Raw genomic sequence first — 27,297 nt, forward strand, 5'->3', positions numbered from 1 at the left:
AGACATGAAAAGATATGGCAATAATAATGAACTCACAAAGTAAAAATAAACATTTAACTGTCCTGTCTATTTGTGATGCCTTTCATATTTTGTCACTCCTCTTTACACTGAGGGCATTTGGATGCCTAAATAGCAGCTTCTAGTAAAGTCAGGAATTTTAATGTGGATTATTTTAGTCTCGTAAAGATAATCAGTTTTATTTCTAAGGCGGAGGATACCCCGCGCGTCGTACAGGCCATAAATCACAAAGGTACGTTTTACTAAACAGCTCCAGTGTGAACTGACAGTTTCAGCAGTATTAGATAGAAGAGAAAAGCTCCATGTCGACTGTTGACAGTCGCCCGCCTCCTTCCAGCATTCCGAAGGGCCGCTTGTAAGTCGGCCATTGCCCTTTGCGTGTCACACACGCTTCGACCCCGCTTTGAACCCGGGCCTCGTGTTGCTCCAGTGACCCGGCCTGTCGCTGGTTGTTGTGACGGCTGGGCTCCCGTTGGGAAGTGCCCCCGTTCCTTGCTGTGGCAGCTGCAGACCAGCGCTTCAGAGCAGTGGTGTGAGAGTCCCAGGATTCCTGCACCTCTCTGAGGAGGCGGGGCTTTGGGGGGGGGGGGATCAAAGAAGGAATTTGGGGATCTGCCGCCGAGGGTGTCATGCTGTGTGTGAAGTATGCGGCTCCGCTGGCAGGAACAACAGAGGTCTGTGAGGATGCTGAAGAAGGGGCCTGCGTTCCAGACACGGTTCTGAGGAGCCTCTACAGTCCCACCTGAACAAGGACCTTGAAAGTCTCTCTGTCAAACACACTTTCAGCAAAAAAGGAGTTCAGTGTTACAGTTACATCATGATATTCTGACACAATAAACACCCTGTAGTCATAAAACACTGTCATATTTCACAGTGTTTATTAAAAGCTGTATTTAAAGAAGTTAAAGCCAAGGCTTGTGAAAATGCTTTGATGACTGTTGCTAAGAAACAGGGGCCAATGTTTTAGAAATTTAAAGTTGTTTGACATAAAAAAAAATTTGGTCCAGCATCTAAAGGTTGGCTGAAAGTGAATAATGCAACAGGACAAGGATTCCAAACATGGCAATAAATCTACTACCGAGTAGTGGTAAAAGGAAAGAATGGAGGTTTTGGACTGACCAAGTTACAGTCCAGACCTCAACCGCACTGAGATATTGGAGCAGGACCTAAAGGGAACTGTGCAACCAATGTCCTCAGTGAACCACGGTTCTGTAACAGGGATGGGGACAGAATTTCTCAGATGGGGTGTGATACATAGATAAATTTACACAGCGACTCAATTATGAATACAGCCGGAAGCTGTTCATAACATTATTTAGTCATAACTTCAAAGTCATCTTTACCAGTAAATAAAAATCCGTACATTTTAATAATAAAGATGCCCAGGAGCCAGTGTACAGGGAATTATGGTTTGTATTCATTGCTGTCGGGGGAGGGGTGTTTGAACCCTATTAACTCATGAGGTGCACTTACTTTTCCACTTTTGACTCTGCCTGGCAAGCTATTTTTTTGGTGGAATTAATAGTGACAAAGTAAAATATGTTATTTCTTATTTGTCGCCTGTGGTTTGATTTGTCTAGTGCTGGGCTTAGATAAGGGTTAGTTATATACTATTATGTATTATTATGTATTATAAAACTTAAAAGAGGCAGTGCTTTTTCACATTGCTGTGAAAGGAGGACAGGAATTGTAGGCATAAACACACACACACACACACACACACACACACACACACACACACAGTCTGAACTGCTTGTCCCATACGGGGTCGCGGGGAGCCGGAGCCTAACTCGGCAACACAGGGCGTAAGGCTGGAGAGGGAGGGGACACACCCAGGACGGGACGCCAGTCCATCGCAAGGCACCCCAGGCGGGACTCGAACCCCAGACTCACCGGAGAGCAGGACCCAGTCCAACCACTGCACCACCGCGCCCCCCTAGGCATAAATAACAGCTAAATACTAATATTTTTTTTTTTTTCTAATCAGAGGATTTTACCAAGTGAAATTTACAATAGTCATTTACAGTAGTTCAATTAATTATTACTGCAAAAATCATGAATTATTACATTTACATTTATTCGCTTTTCTTCAAAACAACATACGTCTCATAGAAAATACAAAGTGTTCATTACGTCAGTAGAAAAGAGACACTTAGTTAGATGCAGAGGCGTGAAGTGCAGTTTGTTTCTTTCCACCATATGAACCAATGTTCGTCACGCGAGTTATACACGAATTATAGGGTCATACGTGCGTAAACAAGTAAACACCGAAAGAAGAAAAGACACTTTTGTTGCCGCAAATCATCGTGACTGAGAAAAAGGTTATAATGCACTTCACTGTCGTCGGGAAAGACGAGTCGAAGCTCCACGAAGCGCGAACTTGTGGGGGCGAAAGGAAAGTTCAAAAAGTGACCGGCAGTTCGGATTGGGCCGCAGATGCGCGGAAGAGCAGGAGAAAGGGGAGGAGAAAAGGGAGGAGAAATGGGAGGAGAAAAGGAAGGAGAAATGGGAGGAGAAAGGGGAGGAGAAATGGGAGGAGAAAAGGAAGGAGAAATGGGAGGAGAAAGGGGAGGAGAAATGGGAGGAGAAAGGGGAGGAGAAATGAGAATGGCGAGGTTGAGGTGGAGGTGGAGGTAGAGGGGGAAGGGGAAAGGGAAGGGGAAGGGGCGGGAGGAGCAGCGGTCGATGGGCGGTCCTTCTCCAGCCCAGAGGTGGAGATCATTGACTTCTCGCGAAGAATGAGCCCCCGCGCCGCCAACTGGACGTGGAGGTCGAGAACAATGTAGTGACCTGAAGGTGGATCTGCGGGGACCTTCTGCTGAACATCGAGCTCTTCCACTGGGCTTCCGCGGGAGTCCCGTAGGGGCTCCATAGGGGTTCCTCAGGGCTCCGTAGGAGGTCCATCGGCCTTTCTTTCCTCATCATGCGGTCCTCCAGCAGCAGCAGGTTCATTCTCTAGCGGGATATACGGACCACAGGAGACCCCCCAGTCCCCGCTGGGTTCATGGCCGCGCGCTGCTCGGACCCGCGCTTCGTGATCGCCGCCAGATCTCGGTACCGAAGTTCGAGGGAACGTGCGGACCAATAGGGACGCACACACACACAGACGCTGTGACACTTACACTGACTTTCCAGACTTTTTTTTTTTTTTTTTTTTTTTTTTTTCCTCTGTCTGGATCTGCATCTCCAGCGGACAGGACAGGTAGGTGTTTCTCGATGAGATCCAGCGAGTTCCTCCTACACAAACTCACTCACTGTGGTGTTTTTTTTTTTTTTTTTTTTTTTAACACAAGTTCACCACATGATATTAATATGTTGCGAGACGCGGCCATGTGCGGAGGTCGGGACGAGATCGAGAGACGGGGGAGCCCGGTAAACAGGCGAACACTGACTAACCACCGCGTAGCTCCCTAACTAGTAGTAGTAACTACTAGTTAGTAAAGCCGTCGTAGCGCAGATAAACACGCTCGTGCGTGGTGCGAGCGCACAATTGCTGCGTTTTAACGCTCTTTTTTCGCTCGTTTTGAGCGGGGGGGTGGGCTCGGAAACGTGAGGATTTCGGATACATTGTAACTTCGATCGGAAACTTAGTTTTTGTCCCATACGCTTCGTTTGATCCTTCAGCTGTGTTGTGAGTTGAGAGCGAAGCATTCCGGGTTCGAGTTCAGACTTAGTGGCTTTTTTTAACTTACACGTTGTGGCTTCGATCGATTACGCGGTGGTTTGAAACTTTGGCGAACTTGTACTTCTCTTCTTGCCCCACGGCACGGCACGGCACGGGTTCGCAGCCCTCCGACGCCGATCTGAGCGGCGCGTCGGGCCGTTTTCTCACAGCAACTTCTTCATTGGGCTTCACTTAAGTTTACAGTGTTCCGCAGTTGATATTGTTGAATTCCCCTGTAAATTATTATTATTATTTTTCTGGAGTAACACGGGAAAAGTAACAATATCACGTGTGGGGCGGTGGATGTGAACCCGCATTGAATGTGAATAATATATAAGATCATCATGTATAAAAAAAAAAAGTGTAGGAAACCGACTTGACAGATAAAATAGTTTTTTGGTGAGGTCATTCATCAGGATGATGTATCAATTTTTATTGAAGGCGCAGCCTGATGGTGATTTAGCCGTCTGGAATAATGACAAATTATTAGAAACGTAATGTGAGCTAAAGTTTAGGTTTTACTGTACTGGGGAGATCTCAGTGCAGCGCTTTACTTTCCTGGTTACTGTAACTTGTAAGTTCAGTTGAGACACTGAGATGACCAGTGTTCAGATGCCCTCTCCACACATCACTTTGTTTGTACCACTCAGATGACAACTCCTCCTATCTCTACATCTTTTCCTGCTAAGCCATGTGTTTACTGAACGGTGCTGCATTTTGCTCTGTCTGCATGGGCGGACGCCTTCATTCATGTCATAAATGTTATGAAATATTTAAATCGTGTCCATTTTTTCCTCATCTGACTAAGCTGTGTGGGACCTGTTGTGATGGGTGACTGTTAAAGGCACTTCATGATTTGGGTGGAGGCCTTGTCCCCTCTCTGCTCCTGCCAACTTTAATAGGCTCGACTCTGACATTTTTTATCTTTGTGCTGTTTTCTCTCTCTCTCTTCCTCTAGATTTATTTCAGTGACCATGAAATGAAGCCAGAAATCGGAGTGGATTAGGAGCAGAATTCTGTGAGGCCTGGGCTGCTTCCGTCCCACGGATTTTTTTTTATTATTATTATTATAAAGTGTGTTATTTCTTGTGAAGTCAATGTGGGCTTTGGAGCGTCTCTGGGTTGCCAGTCTGCGATGAAACATGGCGACCCGATGGACGGGTCATCCAGATGAGGACGACCATGAAAAACAATCTGTTGGGGAGGTGAGGAAGTCATTTGTTTGATGTAGAATGAAATGTGCAGTGATTCTGCAAATTCCTGTCCTTTCCAGAAGTACAGTAACAGCACTCATTGAGCTGGACTCATTCTCTTTTTTTCGTGGTGTAATTCACTGGAATACTGTTTTACTCGGGTTGATGGATGTAGGGTTTCGGGTCCCGCAGTTCCATCTCTCGCCCCTCGTTCGTTTGGTGTCGGTGATCTGTTGTCTTCCAATCCTCTTTTATCGGCTCCCCACATGTTGTGTTTGTCTTGTGGAGCAACTGAATGAATAGAAATGGTATTTTTGGAGTTCACAGAGTTCAGCGTTGGAGATCACATTTTTCCACTTGTCACGAGATCCAATAAAAGCTTGTTTCCATGGATTGGCACATTCCTCTGCCTTGTTTAGACCCCCAGATGTCCCTGTGTGTTCAGCTAGAAATATAGTGCAGTTAAAGATACAAAAGGACTGCTAGTACCAACAACCCAGTCGCAAAGAAATATGACCTGTTGCCCTTTTTCGCAGTTCTTGAAGGTGGTTGTCCAACTGGTTGTCTTACTACTTGCTAGATAAACATGGGGGTATTCAAGATCAGGTTTATCTCCAGTGCCATGAAGAATCAGAAGTGAATGTTATAATGGTGGAAGCCGAAGACTTATTCAGATAAACTTCTGTTGCGTTTCAATGGCTCAGAGTTTGGTCACTCTGAGTTTTGTGAAGAACTCGATCCTCTCTGGTGATTCTGGTGTTCGATTCCTGCTTCGGGTGCCTTGCGATGGACTGGCGTCCCGTCCTGGGTGTCCCCTCCCCCTCCAGCCTTACGCACTGTGTTGCCAGGTTGGGCTCCGGTGCGCCGCGACCCCAGTTGGGACAAGCGACTTCAGACTGTGTGTGTGTGTGTGTGTGTGTGTGTGTGTGTGTGTGTGTTGATATCACTTGATCTGAAATGATTTGTAATATTTGATATTCAAAACATCTGCACCCTGATACCCACAAGGCTTGGTCATTCCCTACAGCCCAGCTTGAGTGCTCTGCTCCTTCACCTCTGGCTGCTTGGTGGTCTCACTCACAAGGGGCCCCAGACTGAAAGCCTGTCAAGTTTTGGTTGAGATTTTATGGAATAAAATGCCCTCTGTGTCAGAGATGTTGAATGCCTCCCAGAGTTCAAGCACTCAAGCTCTGAAACCCATCCCCTTTCAGAGCCACTTCTCTCCTGATATGCTGACAGCTACATAAGAGTCCAACACTATTTGCTATGATTATCTATGTATTTGCTATTTACATTTCACTTCTATGGCAGGTACTTGAGGGATGTGAAGCAGCAACATGCTATCGTTACATTTATTCATTTTGCTAACGCTTTTCTCCGTGACTTACAATGTGAAGCTACATACAGTTACTTGCCCATTTATACTTTTCATTTACATATACAGTTGAGTAATTTTACATGGAGCGATTTATGGTAAGTACCTTGTTCAAGGGTACTACAGCTAGAGGTGGGTTTTGACCTTGCAACCATTGGGTCCAAAGGCAGCAGTTGTATCCATTATGCTGTCCCTGTATCAGACAGACAAAATGCGTGTTGATAATCCCGTGTCTGTGTCTGAAGCTCTTCGTCTGTTGATGCACTTCTGTTTGCTTTGAGCTGTGTGTCGTTTTGGACAAAACTGTCTGGTTAATGAATAAATGTAAATTTTTCTGGAGTAGCAGGAAATGAACGCTGGGGACAAACTTTTTACTTTAAAGCGATGGCCTTGGCATCTTTACCACACTGAGCAGACTAGACTGCTGTTGTGGTGAAGATGTCACTTTGTTATTGATTGTGTCTGTAGCGCAGCCCCCAACCGTTGACCCCCCTCCCACTAGCCTTCTTTTGCAGGGTCGAACGATGACCAGCGGCAGGTGCCTCTGATGTCTCGGGCCGTGCTTGTGGAGTAAAGAAATAGTTTCCTTTCTTGCGGTTTGGAAAAGCTCCTGAAGCGTCAGTGTAAAGACACCGTATGCATGAGGACACTTTGAAAGAGGTCATCTCCTTGCTTCCTTGTTTGTTCTAGGCCTTTGTCGCCATCTCTTTCTCGAATATTTCACCCGACGATGCTACGTTCTCTGCCCTGCATTGCATCATCTTTTCAAATCCGACCACAGGCATTATTCGCCAGCTTAAGAGGGGAAAAAGGCGAAAAGGACAGATGTTAATTTAAACCCGGGCGTGTCTGTCTGTGTCTGCATTAAGGTTTAATTTTTTTGCTCTTAAGAGCAGCCCTCGGGTGTGTGAATTCGTTCCAGTCTGTTGGTTCGGAAGATGGGGAAGGGTGACGAGGACGTCAGCTGCGTTTCCTGGGCGTTCCGGCGGAGTCGGGTCCCTCCCAGTATGCCACGGGGCCCCTGGCTTGGATTATCCTCCTAATTGGTGCAGTGTTGAGCTTTGAAGCATCGCGGTGGCCCTGTGATGGAAGCCCCCCCACCCGGGTGTCCTTGGGCAGAGTGCGTGTTTCAGACAGCGGTGCCCAGAGGCTAGCGGCGGGCCCCCTTGTCCCCCGGCATTGTGCTGTGGGCTGCGGTCTCAGGGGATGGGAGATTGTTCTCTGTTTGCTGTCTGTGCTCTTGGACTTTGGGGATTATGTGTCTGTGGGGAAATCCCAAACCCGGGACAAAGTGCTATTTCTCACCATATAAGGAACTGAATTTGTTTTCTTCCCTTCTGCTCCTGCGGATTAAAACGGCAAAGAAGAAATCGGGCTCTGTGTGTGTGTGTGTGTGTGTGTGTGTGTGTGTGTGTGTGTGTGTGTGTGTGTGTGTGTGTCGTCATGGTCCTCATATCAGCCCTGTCCACCCTCCTGTACTACAGCAGTTACTTCAGGACTCAGTTGATCTTCAGGCTGCAAGGGGTCCATCTCAGCAGTGTCACTGTGATCCCCTGTGGAAGCTCCTCCCCTCCCCCACATCCAAATGTCATGGTGATTTCAGGAGCTGCTGGACTCCCATCTCTCCCACCCATGGGGGGTAATTAGGGCCCAGCTGCTGCTGGTCATTAGCGCTGCCCCTGGAGCTGGAGCTGGGTGGGTCTGACAGCTGCGGTTCCACCTTGCCTCCGTGCGTTTACGTTTGAACGTGTGTGAGAAATCGTGCCCATGTTGATGTTCGTGCTTCTAAGGTCACATCCGTGTGCGCTGCTGGTCCTCTGCTGTTGCCTTCCTTTTTCACCCCCAGCCACTTTGCATAACACCCGTATTCGCTTACTGCCTCCGATCCTGACGAGAACCTGCGCTCTCTGAAATTTGCACGGGAAAGTGATAAACAAACATCTGAAACATGCGATTTCCACAAAAACGCTCTAGATGTGGCGGTTCAGCGTTGTTAAATTTTGGAACATTTTTTTATCAATACTGTCATTTAAAATGCCAAATTTGAAAGTTCTTTAAGCTACACATCATGTCTTATTTCAGTTTCTGTTCTACTTAAGAGAGAAGACTTCCTGTTCAGTAGTGCAATTGACTCAATCAGTTGGACGTTAAGTTGATGCCCACTGTTGTTGACCACATATTAAGTCCCTCCAGAAAGTTCTGTCCTCTCCATGTGTCCTTAGTGTTGAAATGGCTGTGTCCGTTGTTACCGAGTCCATCCATCACGTTGCTGCGTGTCCTCTTCTTTCCCCTTTGACTCTTTACATTTACATTTATTTACTTAGCAGACGCTTTACTCCAAAGCAACTTCTAATGAACTCTGTATAGTGTTACCAGCCCACTCCTTATTCAACAAGGTGATTTACACTGCTAGATACACTACTTACAATGGGTCACTCATCCATACTCTTCCAATCACCACAGTTGTTTCTGGAGAGTCCAGTCTTCTCAATGTGTCTAAGGTATGACTTTAGTAATATTGAGTTGCTGATTGTGTTTTTGCCATCCGCTTTACTTGTTTGAAAGGTGGCTACCTGTCTTAAGTCTTACTGTCTTTTAAGTGTAACCAGCGTTGCAGCTATTGGGAGGACTGAAACTTTAACAAAGCTCTTAGACTGCCGGACTTTGTCAGGTGGAAGTAACTGTCAGGAGCTATCACCTACCTTTATTTAATGGTTCGCGCTCTTGGATGATGATATAATCTCCTTTCGCGGACTCCTTCTTCCAAGTGCTTTGTTTGGCTTCCCGTTTTGGCTGTGCTGCCTATGGCTTGCGTGTGGATGTTTGCTGAAGGAATGTGGATCATGTGCTTTTCTCAGCAGCATTACAGGGTCATTTTTGGAATTTGACACCTGCAGGCCTTTTATGCTTTTAACCTACAGGGTCTTGCGTTGGTTTGGTACTTGATGTCTAGATGGACCCCCATGTTTAGTCTCTGTGGCCTTAGGACCGGTGATGGCTTACTCACCGCAGAAGTCATGTTGAGCTCCTCCTTGGGAAACTACCACTATTCCTTGCCAAGTGGTGTCTCTGGGCCCAGGCAGAAAGGAGAACAAAAAATGAAAGTATAATAATAAGAATCTGTCTGAGAAGTTCCTGCCGGCCTGCTTCCCATGTCATCACCAGATACTTTACTGAACAGCTTCGATTTCTTAGCATCTTTTTTTTTTTTTTTTTTTTTTTTTTCTTCCCATGGGGGCAATTGTGATCTTTAAGGAAAAAAATGAACTTGATGTGAACTCGGCAACACCTTGTTTCGTAGTGTGTAAACGTGATTGTAAGTGCAAATATTTGGAATGAGTGATGTCGGCTCCAGTTGGCCTCGTTCCAGCTAAAAGGTTCTTAAGCCTGATTTGGAGAAGGTGTCTTTCTCTGGCCAGACGGTCACCACAAAGTGTGCCAGTGGGTCCTGTTGTTCACGATCACCCCCCCCCAACTCCCCTTCCACCATGACCTTGTGCACTACTGGCTCTGGATGGAATCTACTTCAGGCCCTCTTATCTGAATGGAGCTCTTTTTACAATTTCTGTTCCTTGGCTGTTGTGTCGTAGGGAAGGCGCCTATTTTTAGGCGTGGCGGCTTTCCGTTCGCCTTACTGTGGGATAATATCTACATGGGGGGGTGTGACCAAGGTTGTTCCTGTGCGTTCACGTTGAAAGAAAGGGGTGGGCGGTGGCAGGGTGGTTTAATCGCACCTATGAGTAACACACATAAGGCCCCCAAGCTTGCATCCTTACCGTAGGAGTGCTGCTGTATACCAAGTGAGAAGGTATGTGTGTATTTGCGCACCCTGGAAATTTACTCCAATATTTATTGGCTTGAAAATCAAATTCCTCACTGTCCATCTTAAATTGGGACCTGGGTTTCAGCTGGAAATCCCCAAAGTGTCATCTTCTGGATGTTGTATATCCATTTTGGGGTCTTTGCCTCCCTTTTGATGGGTGGTAAACGATGGCAGTACTCGCTAACATTGCTTCTCATGTATCAGTCCTTCTTTGAGAGGCAGTCAAGCATTTGAGCATTTAAAAGAAACACATGGTTTTAAGAGGAGTTTTCCCCATGTTGCGCTGCTGCTCTTAGAAACCATAACCAACCAACCAACCAACCAACCAGTGTCTACAACCCCTTGTTCCGAGCAGGGTCAGCCTGACCAGGCAACACAGGGTGCAAGGCCGAAGGGGGGGAGGGGACACATCCAGGATGGGATGCCAGTCCACTGCAAGGAGGGGTGGAACCCCAGACTTGCCACTCCACCGTACACCTCAAACCATAACCAGAGTCCTCATAACTGTGTTCTGCAGGCTCTGTTTTCTCTCAGGGTGCTGAACTATAGGTGTACAGTTCTTCTAGTCAGACTATTTTATAATGGTTGGGACGCAAGCACCTTAAAATGCTGTGGTGACTTTCAATGACATGGTTTGTTTGGTTAATGTCAGTGTGGTTAATGTGTGGTTGCCTTTGGGTTTTCTCATCGCTTGCTTGGCTCAAAAGGATTTGTGTTATAAGATGTCATGGACACTTGGCAGACTGGTGGGAATCTTCTCCTATACCATTATTAACATGTTTACTGATTTGAGGTTTAAGGTTAATTGCAGGTTTACAATGTCTTTCACTCTGCAAAGCTCATGGATGGTTCTTTAGAGTTCTATAAAGAAACAGTGTATGTACTTTCTATGTCCTGTCACATGGATAATCTCAATTTACCACCAACCTTGCTTAAGGTAAATATAGCTGGATGATTTTTACTATATCAGTTCAGGGTAAGTACTGTGATGAAGTGTTATTAAAACAAGAGCAGTGATTAGAACTTTGAATTCAAGGCAATATATGTAAGCGTTACACCACTTGCTGGTCCCATGTTGTCCACATTTGCACCTCTAGGATGGCTGGATTTACTCCATCTCTGAGCTGTAACGCTGCTCTTCATCATAAGTTGTTGATAAAATAAGCAAAAATATGATTGAATCTGTTCTGCAGTGTTCTTCTTGTGTCAGCTGCAAGCGGTCATAGCGAGCAAGCGGCCTTCTGTCCGCACGGAAAATGAGGTTGTAGGACATGACATGACGAGATGTGGGATTGTGTGCTTTGTCCACAGTGGGTGGACTCAGACCTCTTATTTATGAGAAATGCCTGTGCTGCACTTGATGAGGAGGATTAATGATTTAATTTATGGTGAGGGTGGAGGGATTACAATGCTGGGGCCACACCCATACTCTAATGAGGTTTGACTTGATTTTCTAAGCCACGGGGCAATGGATGTGATGGAACCATATGTAAGAAATATGTGTTGAAACCAGACGCCTGGTTTTTTTTTCTGTTTCTGTGATTGGTGTATTTCTGATTTGGCTAGATAAGCTCTGCTGGATGGGTGGGATGGGGGGGTGAAATTGAAAGTGCTGGGAGTGCCTGTTTCTACCATGTCCAACAGGGGAACTTTGCCTTTCTATGAGAAGAAGACGACAGATCCAGGAGAACTGCAGTCAGATCTGCTGCTTGTTGTAAGCCTGGTGCCACCTGTCTTATCAGTTCTTCCCTCTTGTGTTCCTTTTGCCTTGACACCATCTACCACCTAGCTGCTCTCCATAGCAGGGGAACTCTTGATGACTCAGAAGTTGAGTGCGTTGAGTGAGTTAGGACGTGTAGCCTTTCATCCGCACTACCTCCAAGAAATTCAATTCAGATTCCATCACTGTTAATCTTGTTTTGAGTTGTCAACCTAGCTCTCTGTGACACTTAATTTGCAAATACATTTGTAATTCCTGTATGATGGTGAGCCTACAAGATGCACTAACTGTGAAATCTAATCCTGAAAAGATGCCCTTAAAAACGCTTACACACTTGGCAGGCCTCCCTCTCAGCCAGGCCACTGCTGCTGCTTTTTCTAGTGAGATGTCTCAACAATGTAGTGAGTGTTCCGTTTTTCACCCCCCCCCTCTGAGGGCATGATCTGACGAAGGAGTTATGCAGTGTCAGCTTTGATTTGACCCTCGCCACTGTGGCCTCCCGCCGTTTTAATTTTAGCAGCGGCGAAACTGTTTGCGGCCTACGCTGAACTGATGGCCTTCTGTTTCAATCGTCTGCTGCACAGCAGATCTGAAACCAACCTTTGTGCTGCCCTCTATGCTACCCCTAACACCCCCCAGCCGTGAAGTGTTCCCACCCTCATCACCTGGAGAAAGGAGAGGCCGTGCCTCAATCTGGACGTCCTTGTCTCACACCTCGAGTACCACGTATGCTGCATGCTGTCCTGCGTCTGCCTTTGGATCATTAGTACTTTATTATTTATATACATTGGAAAAAACGCTGTCTGTGATAAAACACCTTCAGAATTTAATTGAATTGATTATTTGGAAATGGCTGTCAACAAAGGCCACTATCAAGGCTGTACAGCATTACAAGCCCAAAGGATTGCATCCATAATTCATACCAAGCCCTGCAGTGAGAATCCTGCTCTATTATTCGGTTTTGTGACTGCCTTCGTGAGCCCAGTTGTGCTAATTGGACCACCTGCTCTCCTTTGGGGGCTTGGTGTTTGCTCTCTGCCTGGGGAGTTCGGGCTCCTGGGTAGGGCAGCCAAACCGACCAGATGCGTCGTTTCAATTCGGTGACGTGCTGTTTGGATTCTCATGAGCACACCTAGGTATAGCTGAGGTTCCTTCCTTGTTTCCATTATATTTTGCCAACACGTCTTTCGGGCATCAAGTGGGAATCCTAATACTCCTTTGTGCCCATGTTCTTTAAATAAGAATCCGTAGAAAGTATCCCTTTGATACATGTAGAGTTTACGTTTTATCCAACTGGAGGAGGGAAGCTGGCGGGTGCTCGGCGCTCCTTGTATTTGTCCGGCATAATAGACCAGGCCCCGACAAACACGGGACACAAACGGCCTGTTTACTTCCTGGTTTCCTGTGCTCCGACTGTTTTCATCAGAAAGTTGGAAACCTGTTCGCCAGACTCCAATTTAGTGCGGCGTCATACATTAGCTCAAAGGCTGGGATTCTTTTGAGATGTTAGTAAAGCTCACAGCAAAAAGAAAAGCCGGTTAAGAAAACCTTCCACTGGACTTTCTGGAGAACATTGTTCACATCTTCTGTGTATTTTAGTGTCCTGCATTAATCTCTGATTTGTAAATGTCCTCTCATTTTCGATGATCTTTTCTACGACCTTTTATTTTCTTAAGCATATTCATCTGCTTCTCTGTGCCATGTTGACTATGCGCTTTCAAATCGTTGCCAGGGATTAGCGGCTGTGCCTCGCAAGAGCTCGGCTGCAGAACCCTGAATAGTCGGCGGCGCGACGGTTTGCATTGAGGGAGCAGTCGATACCCTCGCTGTGTCCAGTAGGCCTTGTATGAGGGGGACAAAAAGGGATGAACCGCTATTGAGAGTGGACTGCTATTGAGAGTGCTCGGGCGGGGCTACTTGGTATCCCTGTGTGAGGTGGCGTTGCTATGACGACCTTATACACGTGACCACCGCTGTGTAAACAGTCACCCTAACCCCCCCCCCCCCCCCATTGTTGCACCGAGGCTGGCAGTCCTGCAGCACTGTGTTGTCATGTTGGGGACTGCCGGAGCACACATCGCACCCACCACGTTCCCCAGCTGCCTTTTCGGTTGTGGCCTGTGATGCTTTTGAACTGAGAGTGGCTTTGCTTTCTGTGGTGCCGCCTCCCCCTCCCCTCATCTTCATTACTGTGCACGTTGTTCATGTGTTGCCGCTTCCTTGTTCAGCATGGTGGCAACCTTTCCTTATCATGTGAGTTTGCTGGGTTTGTAAGGAGGAAACCTTGGCTTGCTTTACATGGCCATGAGCTCACAGTGCGGTATTTTTCCAGTGCTGAATCAAAGAGGTGGTGTTTGGGGAAACGAGAAAAGTTTCCTGTTTTTTCCACGCGGGCTGGGATCCAGTCCAGTAAAGAAGGTGCGAGTTCTTTCTTGGATACATGAGCCAGTGTTTGTTCGTGCAGCCTGCTATCAAATGGTCAGCTTTTGTAGCAAGTAGTTACTCTGCTGTACCACATTAGACCTTCCCTTAGAGTAACTTAAATGCACTTTTAAGATGGGCAGAGTTGAGATGTACTGTATCTGATTGGCAGAAAGAAACACAATGAGTTGCTCCTATTGCTGTGTGTGACTGTACGCTACTTTGAAGAGCTCTGCAACAGCATATTGTGTCCATCTGCTGCTGTTTGAAGGGTTTTTGAAAAGATCCAGTGCATGCCAAGCATGAGGCCTCTCCCATGTAGTATTTCCTGTCCTCCAGCAGCTCTATGCCGACCCGCCCTCACGTCGGCTGAGCTGGGGGAGAGGGAACACGACTTGGTTCCTTGGGTGTTTTGGTTTGCTGTAAGAGGAATGCAAATCTGCCTATCCTGTCCTTTGGATCGACCCGCTTCGCTCCATCATCAAACGTTGGTTGGTGTGAGTGATGTTGGGTTATTTTGAGGAGATGCATGATGGAAAGGTTACCCTTTGCCTTTCTTAGACTGTTTCCGGTTTCACTCGTGTACACCTCTGTTCTCTGTGTGGAGTTGTCTCGTGTGTTTTCTGAGGTCACTCAAACCTTATCGAGCCATGTCATGCACTTACCATAGAGCTTGACTATGCAAATTAGCTGTACCACATTACCACGGGGAGCAGTTAAATCAAAGTGCAAAGTGACCTGGGTTGATACTCAGATGGAACTCCAACAGCATCAGCCGAGGTTTATGAAAGCCATCACGTGACTGAAAACCAGGGTGATGCCATGGTACCTCGGAGTAAATATTCCTTGGTGGGCGTGGCTGACGAGGATGAAGCCATCCAGTCTCGATGCTCTATGTGTGATATCTGAGCGAATGCTGACTGCTTCTCACAAGCAGGATTGCTGGAGCGTCCAGATGTGGGCGGAAATTCTGAATGGACCTGAATCGGGTCCCTGCGATGAGTTTATTTCCAGCTACCATCACTGCATGACTTCCCCCGCCTTCGTGAGTCAGTTCAGATGTCTCGGGGAAACAGATGGACTTTTCCAATGGTAGAAACCGGAATGTGGACCACCAATGTTTCAAAGAACAAAAAGTGGTCTAGGTTTTGTTTGGTTTTCTGTAAGAGTGTATGATGCCATTCCAAGTGGGGGATAATGCTCACTCCTTTGACTTTCCAACAAGTTCTTTCAATTCCTCTTGTGCTCTCTGCAGGTTTGTACTTGATCAACACTAACGGTGTGATGAAGAATTTCCCAACTGGTGGAGAACTTTGCTTTGGAGTTACTTAGGTGATGGATCCCATGTGTCTCAATCCCAGAATGATCTGTCTCTTAGCTTAGAATAAGCACTGAAAAGGACCTGAGAAGTTTGCTTGGTAAACACCCTCTGACCTGCAAGACCAGCGGGACTGAGAGCGTGGTGGGGGGTAGCTTCCGTTAAGCATGACCACTACAGATGTGTAGTTTTCTCAGTGTTTTACCTTCTTTACATCTCTCAGCTGTGTTCCAAAGCTGTGTGATCCTTTAGAAGCTGAACTTCACTTGCACTGCACCTGAAAGCTGTCTTGTATTAGTGTAAATCCATCCCTGTCATAGAATGTGGTCAGGAAGTATTAAGGAGTTTTTGAACTGAGGGCTTCTATTGCTTAGTCAGCCGTTTTGCACATTTAATTACCATTTTTGACCATTTGTGGACACCTGTAATTCTCTGTTGTTCATGCTTTCCTGGCTCATCTTTTCTGTTTTGTGTCATAATAAGCCAATTCAATGATACCACGTTGATTGTTGTCTAGGAGGCCTCAGTAGCACCTACGTTGACCCAGGTGCTGCTCCCTGCTGGGAGGATGTCTGGACGTGTTGTATCTAACAGTCATTTCAAGTCTGTCTTTCATCCCCCCCTTTCCAAGCACTCAAAAATACAAGTCTTGAAAAAGCCCTCAGTTGGCAAACAGCTTTGTCGATGAATGCACAGTCCGTGAGCTTCTCAGCCAGGGCATCCAGTCCAGACAACTGCATCATTGTCTCAAGATATGAAAGATGGAGTCAGAAAATTCCAAGAAGATCCACAAGACCTCATACTGCTGTATGTTGTGACTATGCAACTCGAGCTGCCCTCAGTCTTTAGGTCCAAGCAGTCACGCAGATGGAGGAGATATCTCCACTGTGTGGATGAATCTGGGATTTAATCCTCCTCAGTGTTGTAGCAGCAGGCCATAGCTTTGTCATATTATGTTGCTAACAGTACCATAGTGGCTTCACCTGCTTTTGCAGTGAAAGTAATCTGTTCAAGCTATGCAGCCTAACATGGAGTGGGAAGTCCCATGATCCACTGCTGCATCCAGCTGTGAGTAAACCAGAGGAACGTGCACTGTATTCTATATAGTGTCAAGAGATTTCTGAAAGCTCAGGGGTTTAGTAAATCCAACTATGTAGCACTGCATTGCAAGTTGGACTGGTTACTCATTGACTTCACGCACTTTGGAAGATTGGGGTTTTTCAGTCTTCTGCTTAGTGCTGAAACTCAGTTTGCGTCTTTTATTTTTATGGAGTCTGAGATACCAAAAAAACTTCTAAATGCGTCTCCTGCGACTTCCAAGGTGAAGAATAAAAAGGGCAGTGGGATGTAGATGAAGGAAGTGGTGGCTCTTTGATGACCGCACGATGGACCAAGCAAGACCACTGGAGTGCAGATGGAAGGAGCCCCTGAGGGTGTTGAGATTGTCCCCTGGATTTGATGGGACCAGTGACACTGTGTATTGGTCTATTCTGTCTGGTGCTCTAAGACTTCTCAATGAGCAAGCAGGGGCAAGATCTTAGGAGGATCTCAGGTGATGTGGGATTGAATCCTAATTAGTGGTGTAGCAGCAGTACCACTCGAACACTCTGGTGTTCTTTGGCACGTGGTAGATCCCCACGTTGAGTTGCTAAACTAGCTAAGAGCTGCAGCTCGGTGCCGCCTGCTGTGATGCCTCCCGTCCGGACCGGCTGGGGAGTGTTTGAGTGTCTGACTGGCTTCACCCGGTGTGTTTCTGAATGAGCCCCATGGGGGGGGGGGAATGTAAGCGAGCAATTTTGCGAGGGTGTGTGTGTGCATGCTCACTGTGCGAGAGGGTGGTGGCCGCACCCGTTGGCAGAGTACATGCCGGGCGGTGCCGGTGCTTTTCTGAGAGCCCCTGGCCGTGTTTACGCGGAACAAAGGCGTTCCATTTCCAGGCAGGCCCTTTCAGAAATAAGCATTCTGGTTATCAATCATTTCAAACACCCTCCGGCTCTGTTGGCTCAGGGTGTGAACTCATCGTCAGGCCACCATTATGGGCAGGCGCTCGTATCCTCTGTCCAGCAGCTCAGCCTTGTGCCTCAGTTGACCTCCCCCCTCCCCTTCCTTGCAACTCATCGCACCCTCCAATTGCTTGTGTCAAGTACAGAATAAACCACTAGTGAATCAGTTTTTATAGGATTGTCACTTTTATTAAAATCTGGCCAGCAGGTGGTGTATTGGTTAAAAACGTAACCTTGTAATCTAAAGGAATCGGGTTCTGTTTCATTACTAGTGTAATATCCTTGAGCAAGGTACTTACCCTGAATCAATTCAGTAAAAATTGCCTCGTTGTATGAATGTGTTGAGGAATAATAAATAATGCTGCTCCACTCTGTCGTCTTGATATTATAATTCACCTTGGAGAAAAGTATACTATAAAGTTAATTCAAATAAACATGAATAGCACTAATTTTATGATGCTCTCAGATGACACCAACCAGTAGGTCAATCAAAATGTTGTGTGAATAAGAATGCTGTGATGAATAATCCTGAAAATGAATTCCTTCTACATACGCAATGATGGTATCAATTGGAACATGAACCCACAACCTGCTTGCGTGGTTTAATATCAGCATCCATAAAGAGTCTAAAGTTTAAATTCCGAATTAAGCTGTTTGTTCTGTCAACCGAGCCACCTGTCGATAGCAGAGCTCGGAAATCATTCTGGCAGGATGTGTGAGGAAGTGCAATATGTGCCATTAAACAAGGCATTCTGGGAGATTTCGACAATGCCTGCTGTGGCTGGGAGTCTTGTTTTCCGTATGAGATTAACAATGAACACTTTTCCTATTTTGAGATGCTATAATCCAGTATTGTTTGGTCAGATTTTTAAATTAGCGTTTTCTTTGTATTTTCTGCATGTCTTTCCTATTACACCCCCCCCCCCCGTGGTTCCACCTTCGGTGCACCTGCTGCAAATGGGGGGAAAAAAGCAGGTTGTGTAGTGGTTACAGCTGCTGCCTTTGGACCCAAAGGTTGCAAGTTTGAATACCACTTCCAGGTGTGGAACCCTTGAGCAAGGTACTTATCCTAAATCGCTCCAGTAAAATTGCCCAGTGCTATGCATGGATAAGTAACTTAACAATGTAAATTGTTTTGAAAAAAAGCTTTAGCTAAATGAATTAAATGTAAAGGGTTAATTTTATCGCTATAAACCATTATTTATTGGACACCTCCCCCACCCCACCCCCCAAAGTGGCTTAAGGTATATATGTAAGTTTTGCACACTGGCTACTTATGTTGATTTACCCATTTATATAGCAGGGTAATTTTACAGAATCAATTCGGGGTAAGTACCCTGATCAAAGAAACGACGGCAGGAGGTGGGATTAGAACCTTTCGCTGCAAGATAATGACTCTAAACAACTACACAGCTTTAACCTTTTTTATGCCATGGACCCGCTTGCAGTTTGGTGAAGCCTACGGACCCCTTCTCAGAATGCAGGGTTATGAACATCTGACTTGGGTAAAACCCGTACTTACGAGCCACCCTCCCGTAAAGCCTACTATAATAAAAATTTGAGTTACTGTACATACAATGAGTTTCATACCTACTCTTCTCCTCCCTCTGTCTGTCTCTCATAAATACGGTAGTAACATAAATGTTTCTGTGTCTCTATTATAAATACTGTAGTTATAGTTATTATCATAATTACATCATTACATTGTATATTACTGTTTTGTTATATTAAATATGTTTTTGTGTATCCCAAAGTGTTTCTTTAATGTTTTTTTATGCATAGAAAGGTATGCGAAATACTATACAGTAAGAGAAACATTTGACTAACTGATTAGACACAAACTGTACCCAACTTTTCCAACTTACTTAAAGACAAACTGAGGAATGGAACTCGTTCGTAATCCCGGGACTGCCTGAAATGTCTTAAAATGCAGAAAATAAAGTACGCGGGATTAAAAAGGTAACCAATTATGTTGAAATGGTTATCAAAATATTTTTTAAAAAAAAAACTTCTGTAATGTTGAAGTAGGAGACGAGCGTGCCGTAAATGACATTTCAAGTTATCTTTAGCAATGAGGATGTGACGTGAAAATATCCGATATCTGAAGGTCACAGTCACAGGCACTGCTAATAGTATGAGCTTTGTTGCCTGCATTTGTGATTGAAGGAAATATTAAATTTCAGTTAGATGGATTTTTTTATTTTTTTTTTTTTTTAACATCAAGTTCATTGACCCCCATGAAATCTGCGCATGCCTTCACAATTCCGCGGCTCATGTTTCTTTTTTTTAAAATTTCTAGTTATTTTTCAGCTCCCTCCAAATCAGTTTACAGCATTATGTGTTTTACATTGTTTTACTGCAGCTGTAATGGGGTTTCTCAGTTCCCTCACTGATCCTTCCAGGTCTTTAATGACTGCTCCCCTTGCCTGCTGTCTGCAACGCAACTCCGCTCTGTGGTTTAGACTAATCTTGGTGGTTTTGTCTGTATCGTCGTTTCTGTGGGTCAGCTGTAGGTTAAAACTGCTTTTTCCTCCTGGGCCCAGCAGCTGCGGCGAAGCACTGGCCACGATGCCACTTGTTTTGCTCGAGTCAGGGGCGGCGGTCGGGAAATCGGCACTGATTACTTCCACAGGCCGTCCAGGCTTCCGCGTGGCGCCCGGGCGGCCCAGTCCGGTTCCTGTTTTGTAAGGGAACCTCCAATGCGTATCTGCAGATTCCAAGCCTGCCATTGTTGGGAGGAAATCCCTTTTTCTCCCACCTTCTTCTGGTCGTTTTGGCTCGGTTTCCCCACGGCAACTGGGTGCGAACGTTCACTGGACTCGCTCTCTGTCAGCCGCTACCTTGATATGTTGCACATGGACCTGCCTGGGTGCTTCTCAAGGTGCGTCGTCAAGGGAAATGTCAGGGGCCTCCTGTTTCAAGGTGGCAGCAGGTGGCGTAGTGATTGGAGCTAAAATGCTGCATTAGAAAAAAAACCCCATGTTTCAATCCCACCCACTGTTGTTGTGCCTTTGATCAAGATAATTACCATGAATTCGTACAGTAAAAATTACCCTGCTATATAAATAGGGAACAGTGTAAGTAGCTTCACATTGTAAGTCACCCTGGAGAGAAGTGTCACATAAATTGATAATAAAGATTAAGATCCTTACTCAAGGGTCTTGCAGCAGGGCCCTTCTTTTGACTCAAACAACCTTCAGGTTCCAGGTGTTCAGGTTTAGAGTTCTGATTTCTACGCTGGTGCTCTCCACCTATCAGCGTCATCATGATGAGATGATAGTCATCCCTTCACATGGAAGAGGAGCAGCAGCAGGCAGGGTGAAGACCAAAGATTCGGGTCCCTGGAATCTTCTCCTCCAAACCCCAGGCTGACCCCTGCAGTGCAGACGCAGCAGGAATGTCTGCATCTCTAATTGTGTTTAATTAAAACCCGCTCTGAACCGGTGGGGTCCCTGTCGCTGCTCGCAAGTCGGTGGGAGGGGCTATTCCCGATGCCACCCAACCTCGCCCATTCCCCCGGGCACCAAGGCGGGCACCGGGCCTCATTAACACCGCGTCTTCCTCCTGTACCTCCTGGCTGCCAGATGCGCCATGTCGACATCTGAACGCCTCTCCAAATTAGCTTGAGCCCCCCCACCGCCCCCTACCTCATTATATTAATAGTTTGTTGTTGTGCTGCCTTCTGTAATGGGGGCATTCCCTTTGTGAAGGACCTGGAGCAGAGCCCTCGACTGCAGACCTCGAGCCAATGTCATGAATATGTACGTGTGTTTATTTATAGGGTTTTAATGAACCTTGGAGGAGATCGACCAACCAAGAACCTGCTCGGGGAACGACCCCGTAGCAGATCTATAACTCCGGGCACTGTGGCCTTGGGGTACCAGTTCCAGCTGCCGAAATTAAAATTCTCATGGATCATTTCATTATAAGTTCATTTGTTATTTGAGTTACATTAATGTCTGTTCCTCTCGTCCAAGGCAGCTTATAATGTGTAAGACAAACCAAGGACCGTATTTATTTGCTCAAAAACTAAGCCCGATCTGTAACACTGGTTTTGTACCTCAATTACTATTTATTCATTTATTGGACACTTTCCCCTGAAGCAATGTATACTTTATAGATCCATATTCTAAACTACTTGGTGATCTATGCATTGATACAGCGGGGTAATGTTTATAGTATCATTGCGGGGTAAGTTCCCCGATCGAGGGTATTGCAAGCAGCGTGAGATTTGATCCCTGGACCGACTGCCAGGTGATGCTCTTACCACCATGCTGCTGTTGGTGTTTTGAGCTGTAATGTGAGGTGCAGCAGCCTGTGGCGGTTCATATCGCCCTACTTCCCATCTGCTTGGCGCCCTGGACTTCCCACAATGCTGCTCCACGGCCTCTGTGTGTATACGTGCGCTGTTTATATGTTGCCTCCTATCTGATTTCCCGTGGTGCCCGGAGTCGGCCCTCGCGGCGCACGCCCCTCACCTACTCCCACCTGCTCTGTGCCGCCTCTCGTTGGCACGTCAAGGCCTTTGGACCGCGAGAAGGGACACTGTAAACACAGGCTGCGAGCGCACGGCCCCGGGAGGGCGGGGCACGCTGATCATTCGGGGCCCTTTCCCACAGACAGAGTGCTGAGGAACAACAGGAGGGCCTCCGGTAGGAACACCTCGTCATGGTTTAAATTCCGATGCCTTAACTACTTGTTTGTTGTGGAGCTCCTGACAGAGGTTAACAATTTTAGCAGAACATCATTATCTGTAGTGTAATAGGGCTGTCAAGCTTGTGGTCTGTGGGGGAGGATTAATAAAAAGTAGAATGAAAAATATTAAAGAAACATTGTGTCTGTGTTTTAAATATTTGCGTGACACGTCTCTCCAAAGTAACTTTCAATGCGATGTTTCCGCAATAAGGTACTTACGCTGGGAGGTGCATTCGTGCAACTGGGTGATTTTTACTGTGTCAGTTTCGGATAAGTACCACGCTCAAGGGTACTGCAGCAGGAGTTGGGATTTGAACCCCGTAAATTCAAATTGCAAGGGAACAGCTGTAACCGCCGCACCCCCTGCTGCCCCGTAGCGGCGTTAGACTTGGCGCATCTCGGTGCAGATTACTTTTAAGTCATCTTTGAGTCCCAGAGTAGTTTGAATCTTAATCAGGGTTACTTAATGTTTAGGCCCTCCTAATTTTTTAGTAAATGAAAGTTTGAATTTGTTTGAAATTTGCTTCATGGAATCTAGCGGAAAGTGGCGGTTCAGTCCAGCTCTTTGTTTGTTCCCTGCCTTAAAGCGAGGAAGAAAATCGTTTTTCCGAGAACGGCGGCGCAATTCGACAAACGCGTCGGTGCCGTTTTCTCCGTACTGTACATGAAAGTCAGAAAAGGCCAATTTAATATGGAAACAAGGTGACGTTAACGGAGCCCAGATGGAGGCGTGCGGTGGGAGGGCGTGTGCTCCTGCATCATGATGTCATCCCGTAGGTCTTTGTCGTAACGGGGGGGGGCGCGTCCTTTGAGTGGGTGTGGCTCTCACCCCTTCTGGGCCGTGCCCCCCCCCCATGGGGCTGGTTGCAGGCTGCTTGTTTCTATGGCAACAGCACTTGCACTACACATGTCCCCATACTGTACAAAGAGGGGGGGCCTTCTAGAATGATTATTCCTCCATCAGGGCTAGGAACATTGTCACCAAGTCCACTTTGTGACAACTGTGGTTTCTGTCAGTGCTCACAGGCTATTCAGTAGAAATATAAAATTGCTGATATTTTGGCTTTTGTGCCCCCCCCCCCCCCCCACTTTATGCTCCTGTTCCTTGTCCTTTGTAATTGTGTAAAAGATGAGAAATAAGAGTTGCACTGCTTCTGTGTGCTTTTATGTGTCCTGCCTGCACAGTGAAAGCTGTTCGAGGTCAGGCGTGCAGTTAGCGTGTTTGAACGATGCTCGCGGGTTCCACTCTCAACGCCATGGTCGCACTGGTTTGCTCATGACCGCACGTTACGGGGACTGGTTTTTGTTCTCTGGCTTGCAGCAGTGTGTTTATTGCGATCACTTTGTGTACAAGTGGGCCACGGGAAACATCGATTTAGTGGTTTAAGGATTGGATCTTAGGAGGGATGCACCTATTGGACCATCGAATGAGCTGGGCCCCGAAGCTACCGTTTGGTTGCCGTGTGGAATGGGACGGAGCTAATTCTGCTGTTATGAGAACACAGCTGTGTAGCCTTTGTCTCTCAAATGCTAGAATGGGCGTGTGTGTGTGTGTGTGTGTGTGTGTGTGTGTGTGTGTGTGTGTGTGTGTGTACAGAAACACTGCCTTGTGGAATAGAGGCATGACTCAGTCATTCTTGAGTCTCTTCTTGTACAAAGATGCAGTTTTGCTCCAGTTCTCCATGAGTCACTCAGTTTAATTGTATAGTTAAGCTCTGGCAGGTAAATGATTCTGGATTCATGCAACGTTTGATGTGCACAGAGTTCCACGTTTTCAAAGGTATGAAAAGCTTTGAGCTAAATAGTCTTCCAGTTGCCTTTTATTAACCGTTTTCTAAAATTTCTGTCTATGGAAGAGTGAACGTGAGCCGCGTTTACCCTCCGAGCCAACAGCTGCCAGCAAAAAGCAGCGTTAGTGGTCACTTCCTAAATGAAGATCGTTGCACACATTTATGAGATGAATTTGCCAAAAGCCAGCATTGGAGACAGTCTTTTCATTTTTGGTCATTTTAAGTTACTGATTTTTAACGGATCTCAAAGTTCAAAATGTGGGGGGTCTAGGGTTCGAGTCCCGCTTGGGGTGGCTTGCGAGGAACTGGCATCCCGTCCTGGCTGTGTCCCCTCCCCCTTCGGCCTCGTGCCCTGCGTTGCCGGGTTAGGTTCCGGCTTGTCGCGACCCTGCTCGGGGCAAGCGGTTTCAGACTCTGTGTGTGCGAGTTAACATATTGAAAGATGTTTTATTATTTTAGTAATTATAGCTATGTCCGAGAATTTTATTAAACCTATAAATTGATCAAGGGGACGTCTCTTATATATGAAGTGTTTTACCTAACTGTTACTTTTTTACATATGTTATGATGCCGGAAGAGTTTTAAGTACAATGAGAAGACATTGTTTATTATGACTCAGAAGTTGCTTGAATCTTTGGATAAACCAGATACTTAATACTAAATAATAATAATAATAGTAATAAAAATAACCAATGATAAAATGTTAAGACAAGCGCAGCAAGCGGAGCGCACGCACCTTGGTGCTGTAACGCACCGTCCCTGTTCCTCGCAGGTCGAGCGGAAAGATGCGAGGAGGTGCAGTGAGGCGGAGCCGGCTGCGGCCGCGAGCGACTGGGAGGAGGAGCCCTTTTCGTGGGCGGGGCCCACCACCATCCGACTGCCTCGTACCCCGCAGGGCTTCGGCTTCACGCTGCGCCACTTCATCGTGTACCCGCCCGAATCGGCCGTCAGCTCCTCCCTCAAGGTGGGTGTGGCTTAATTGGAAGTCGCCGTCATAGGTTCCTTCCTCAAAACTGCTCTTAATTTCCAGGATTACAGGGTTTGCAGTGAGACCAAGCTGCTCAGCGATTTGATGGGAAGTGAGACGTCTGGTCCGCACCCTCCTCAAGGGATCGTGGGGTTTTCTCTGCTAAAGAGGGGAGAAATACTTTTTTGATACGGTTTTCGGCTCCGGAAATGTAATCCGGAGCCATGAAATACACCTTTTGTCATTTTTTGACATTCTGCACCCCTCTGCCCAACACGAAGCCTGCCACACACTTTTGTGCCATTCCAGGCATGCTGACAGAAATTGCCGGAAGGCCCGGCGCGCTGCGCTCCTGGAAATACCAAATCCAATTGTGTAAATTGTGTTAGGGGCCAGTTCAGACTCTCACTGTGTAGGGTGTGCTTTAAAGGGACTCGTGTGGACCGACCGACTGGCCGACGGAACGCACACTTTGCCCGTTTCGCGGCGAGAGCACCGAGGCCCAGTGAAACACAAACCGGCTAAAGGGGCTCTTCTGGGGAAAAACTAAAATCCTGCTTGTATGAATAAGTTGAAACGGACGTTCTCTGCAGGAACATCTGTTGTACCGGCCAGTTAGAAATCATAATTTTTCAGATTTAGCCTGCAGGTGGCGTAGTGGTTAGAGCCATCACCTTGCAGTTGAAATACTCAGGTTCAAATCCCTCCTTCTGCTGCAGTACAGTTAGACAAGGTACTTACCCTGAATTGATGCGGTAAAAAGTGTCCTGCTGTGTAAAAGGGTAAATCAGCATAAAATTTAATATCTAATACTGTATGTTGCCCTGGGCAAAGGGAGTCAGATAATTAAAGGTCAATAATAATTCCCTGGTATGGTAATACACAGCTTGTTTTCTGGGCTGTATGACTCATTTTCCTTTTTTCTTTTTTCTTTTTTCTTTTTTTTTTTAGGATGAAGACGGCAGCAGTGGAGGTAAGACGTTTGTTGCTATGGTAATGAAATATGGTGACAAAAACACATTGAAGATACTTTATGCAGTTTTCCGTTGACTTTCACACAGAGTTAATGCACTGTCACAGGGATGGGTGTGGCAGGTGGGCCTGGCAAACACGGAGATGCCGGGGGGTGTAGGGTGTGGGCAATAATATGTGTGACATGGTCGTGTAGTAACTGGTGACAGAGTGGGACACAAGGACGGGGTCCAGAAACCCCCCGTCCACTGTCACGAGCAGGCTTTTAAAGTGCAGCTAGTCTTGAACCTGTGCAGCGCAGTGTCCATCACCTGGCATGCTGCCCGTTTCCCAAAGTGTGTGCGGGCAGGTCCTTGCAGTGTTCCCCAAACACCCGTGATGCAATGTCCTTTGGAGGGGGGGGGGGGGGGTGCGCCAGCCATCTTCACCTCGGGGTCACAGCCAGGAATGAATGTCTGGAATCTGCCGGCCTGTTGTAAAATTGGGACGCGGTCAGAGGGAAGCGCGTGGATGTCCACATGCGCGCACATACACACGTACGCACAGTGGACTGTTAGAGGTGCATGAGGGTCCGTAGGCCGTACTCCATAAGACATACACTGGCTCCTCATCTTAGATGGTTCAGTTATGCATAATTGAAGATATGAACACTTTCCCGATTATTTATCCTTCTGGTTTTAATTGCGTTTACTTGCCTGTTTCTTAATATTTCTGTTTATTACAGAGCGAACGTGACCTGTGTTTACATGCTCAGCTGGTAGGTGGCGGTAAAGAGCACTCACTCTCCCACAGCGTTTACAGCTCATGTCTGGGGCTCCTGAGTGTCTGTGATTAATAACAAGATGAGGACCGTTGCACATGTTTATGGGTTGAGACAGTACTGAGCAGTACCGTACTTTTGTTTTTAGTCATTTTAAATTAGTCCTAACGTTAATGTAACACTAATAAAATATTAAAACAAAAACTGCTAAGCATTTTTATTTACGAAACTACGTGCAAGGCTTTTCGAGGAATCTAACTGGTGAATAAATTATAGTCAGTCTTTCCACCATTTGTTTATTGTAACTTCCTGGTAAAAGAGAGTTTGGGTTTATGAACGAATTGAGTTACGAACAAATATGCGGTCCCAATTGTGCTTGTAAGTTGAGAACCTGTGTAGACATCTGTTCCTGAGGACCACGTGCACACACTACCGGTGAGCAGTGAGATGCTCTTCCGCATGCTCGGAGCTTTCTGCAATACTATCAGAAGTGTTATTACACTGGCAGCTTTATGATTATGGATGTTGGTTTGCGTAATCTAGCCCCGCCCCCTGGGTGTGTGACTCTCTAGGAAGCA

General features: G+C 46.4%; 1 protein-coding gene across 3 annotated transcripts in view; it reads left to right on the forward strand.

The window, feature by feature from the left end:
- The first annotated feature begins 3,027 nt into the window (after positions 1-3,027).
- Positions 3,028-27,297, forward strand: part of LOC108937587 (rho GTPase-activating protein 21-like) — a 57,326-nt gene continuing 33,056 nt past the window's right edge. For 2 of the 3 annotated variants that reach the window (XM_029253479.1, XM_029253483.1), the window contains exons 1-4: positions 3,028-3,220; positions 4,641-4,887; positions 24,793-24,984; positions 25,939-25,960. In XM_029253479.1, the coding sequence (XP_029109312.1) occupies positions 4,825-4,887; positions 24,793-24,984; positions 25,939-25,960 (277 nt within the window). In that variant the 5' untranslated portion in view covers positions 3,028-3,220; positions 4,641-4,824. The remainder of the gene's footprint in view (positions 3,221-4,640; positions 4,888-24,792; positions 24,985-25,938; positions 25,961-27,297) is intronic. The other variant, XM_029253482.1, reaches the window with a different exon arrangement.

Source organism: Scleropages formosus, chromosome 7 (genome assembly GCF_900964775.1).
Source record: "Scleropages formosus chromosome 7, fSclFor1.1, whole genome shotgun sequence".
Lineage (NCBI taxonomy): Eukaryota > Metazoa > Chordata > Actinopteri > Osteoglossiformes > Osteoglossidae > Scleropages > Scleropages formosus.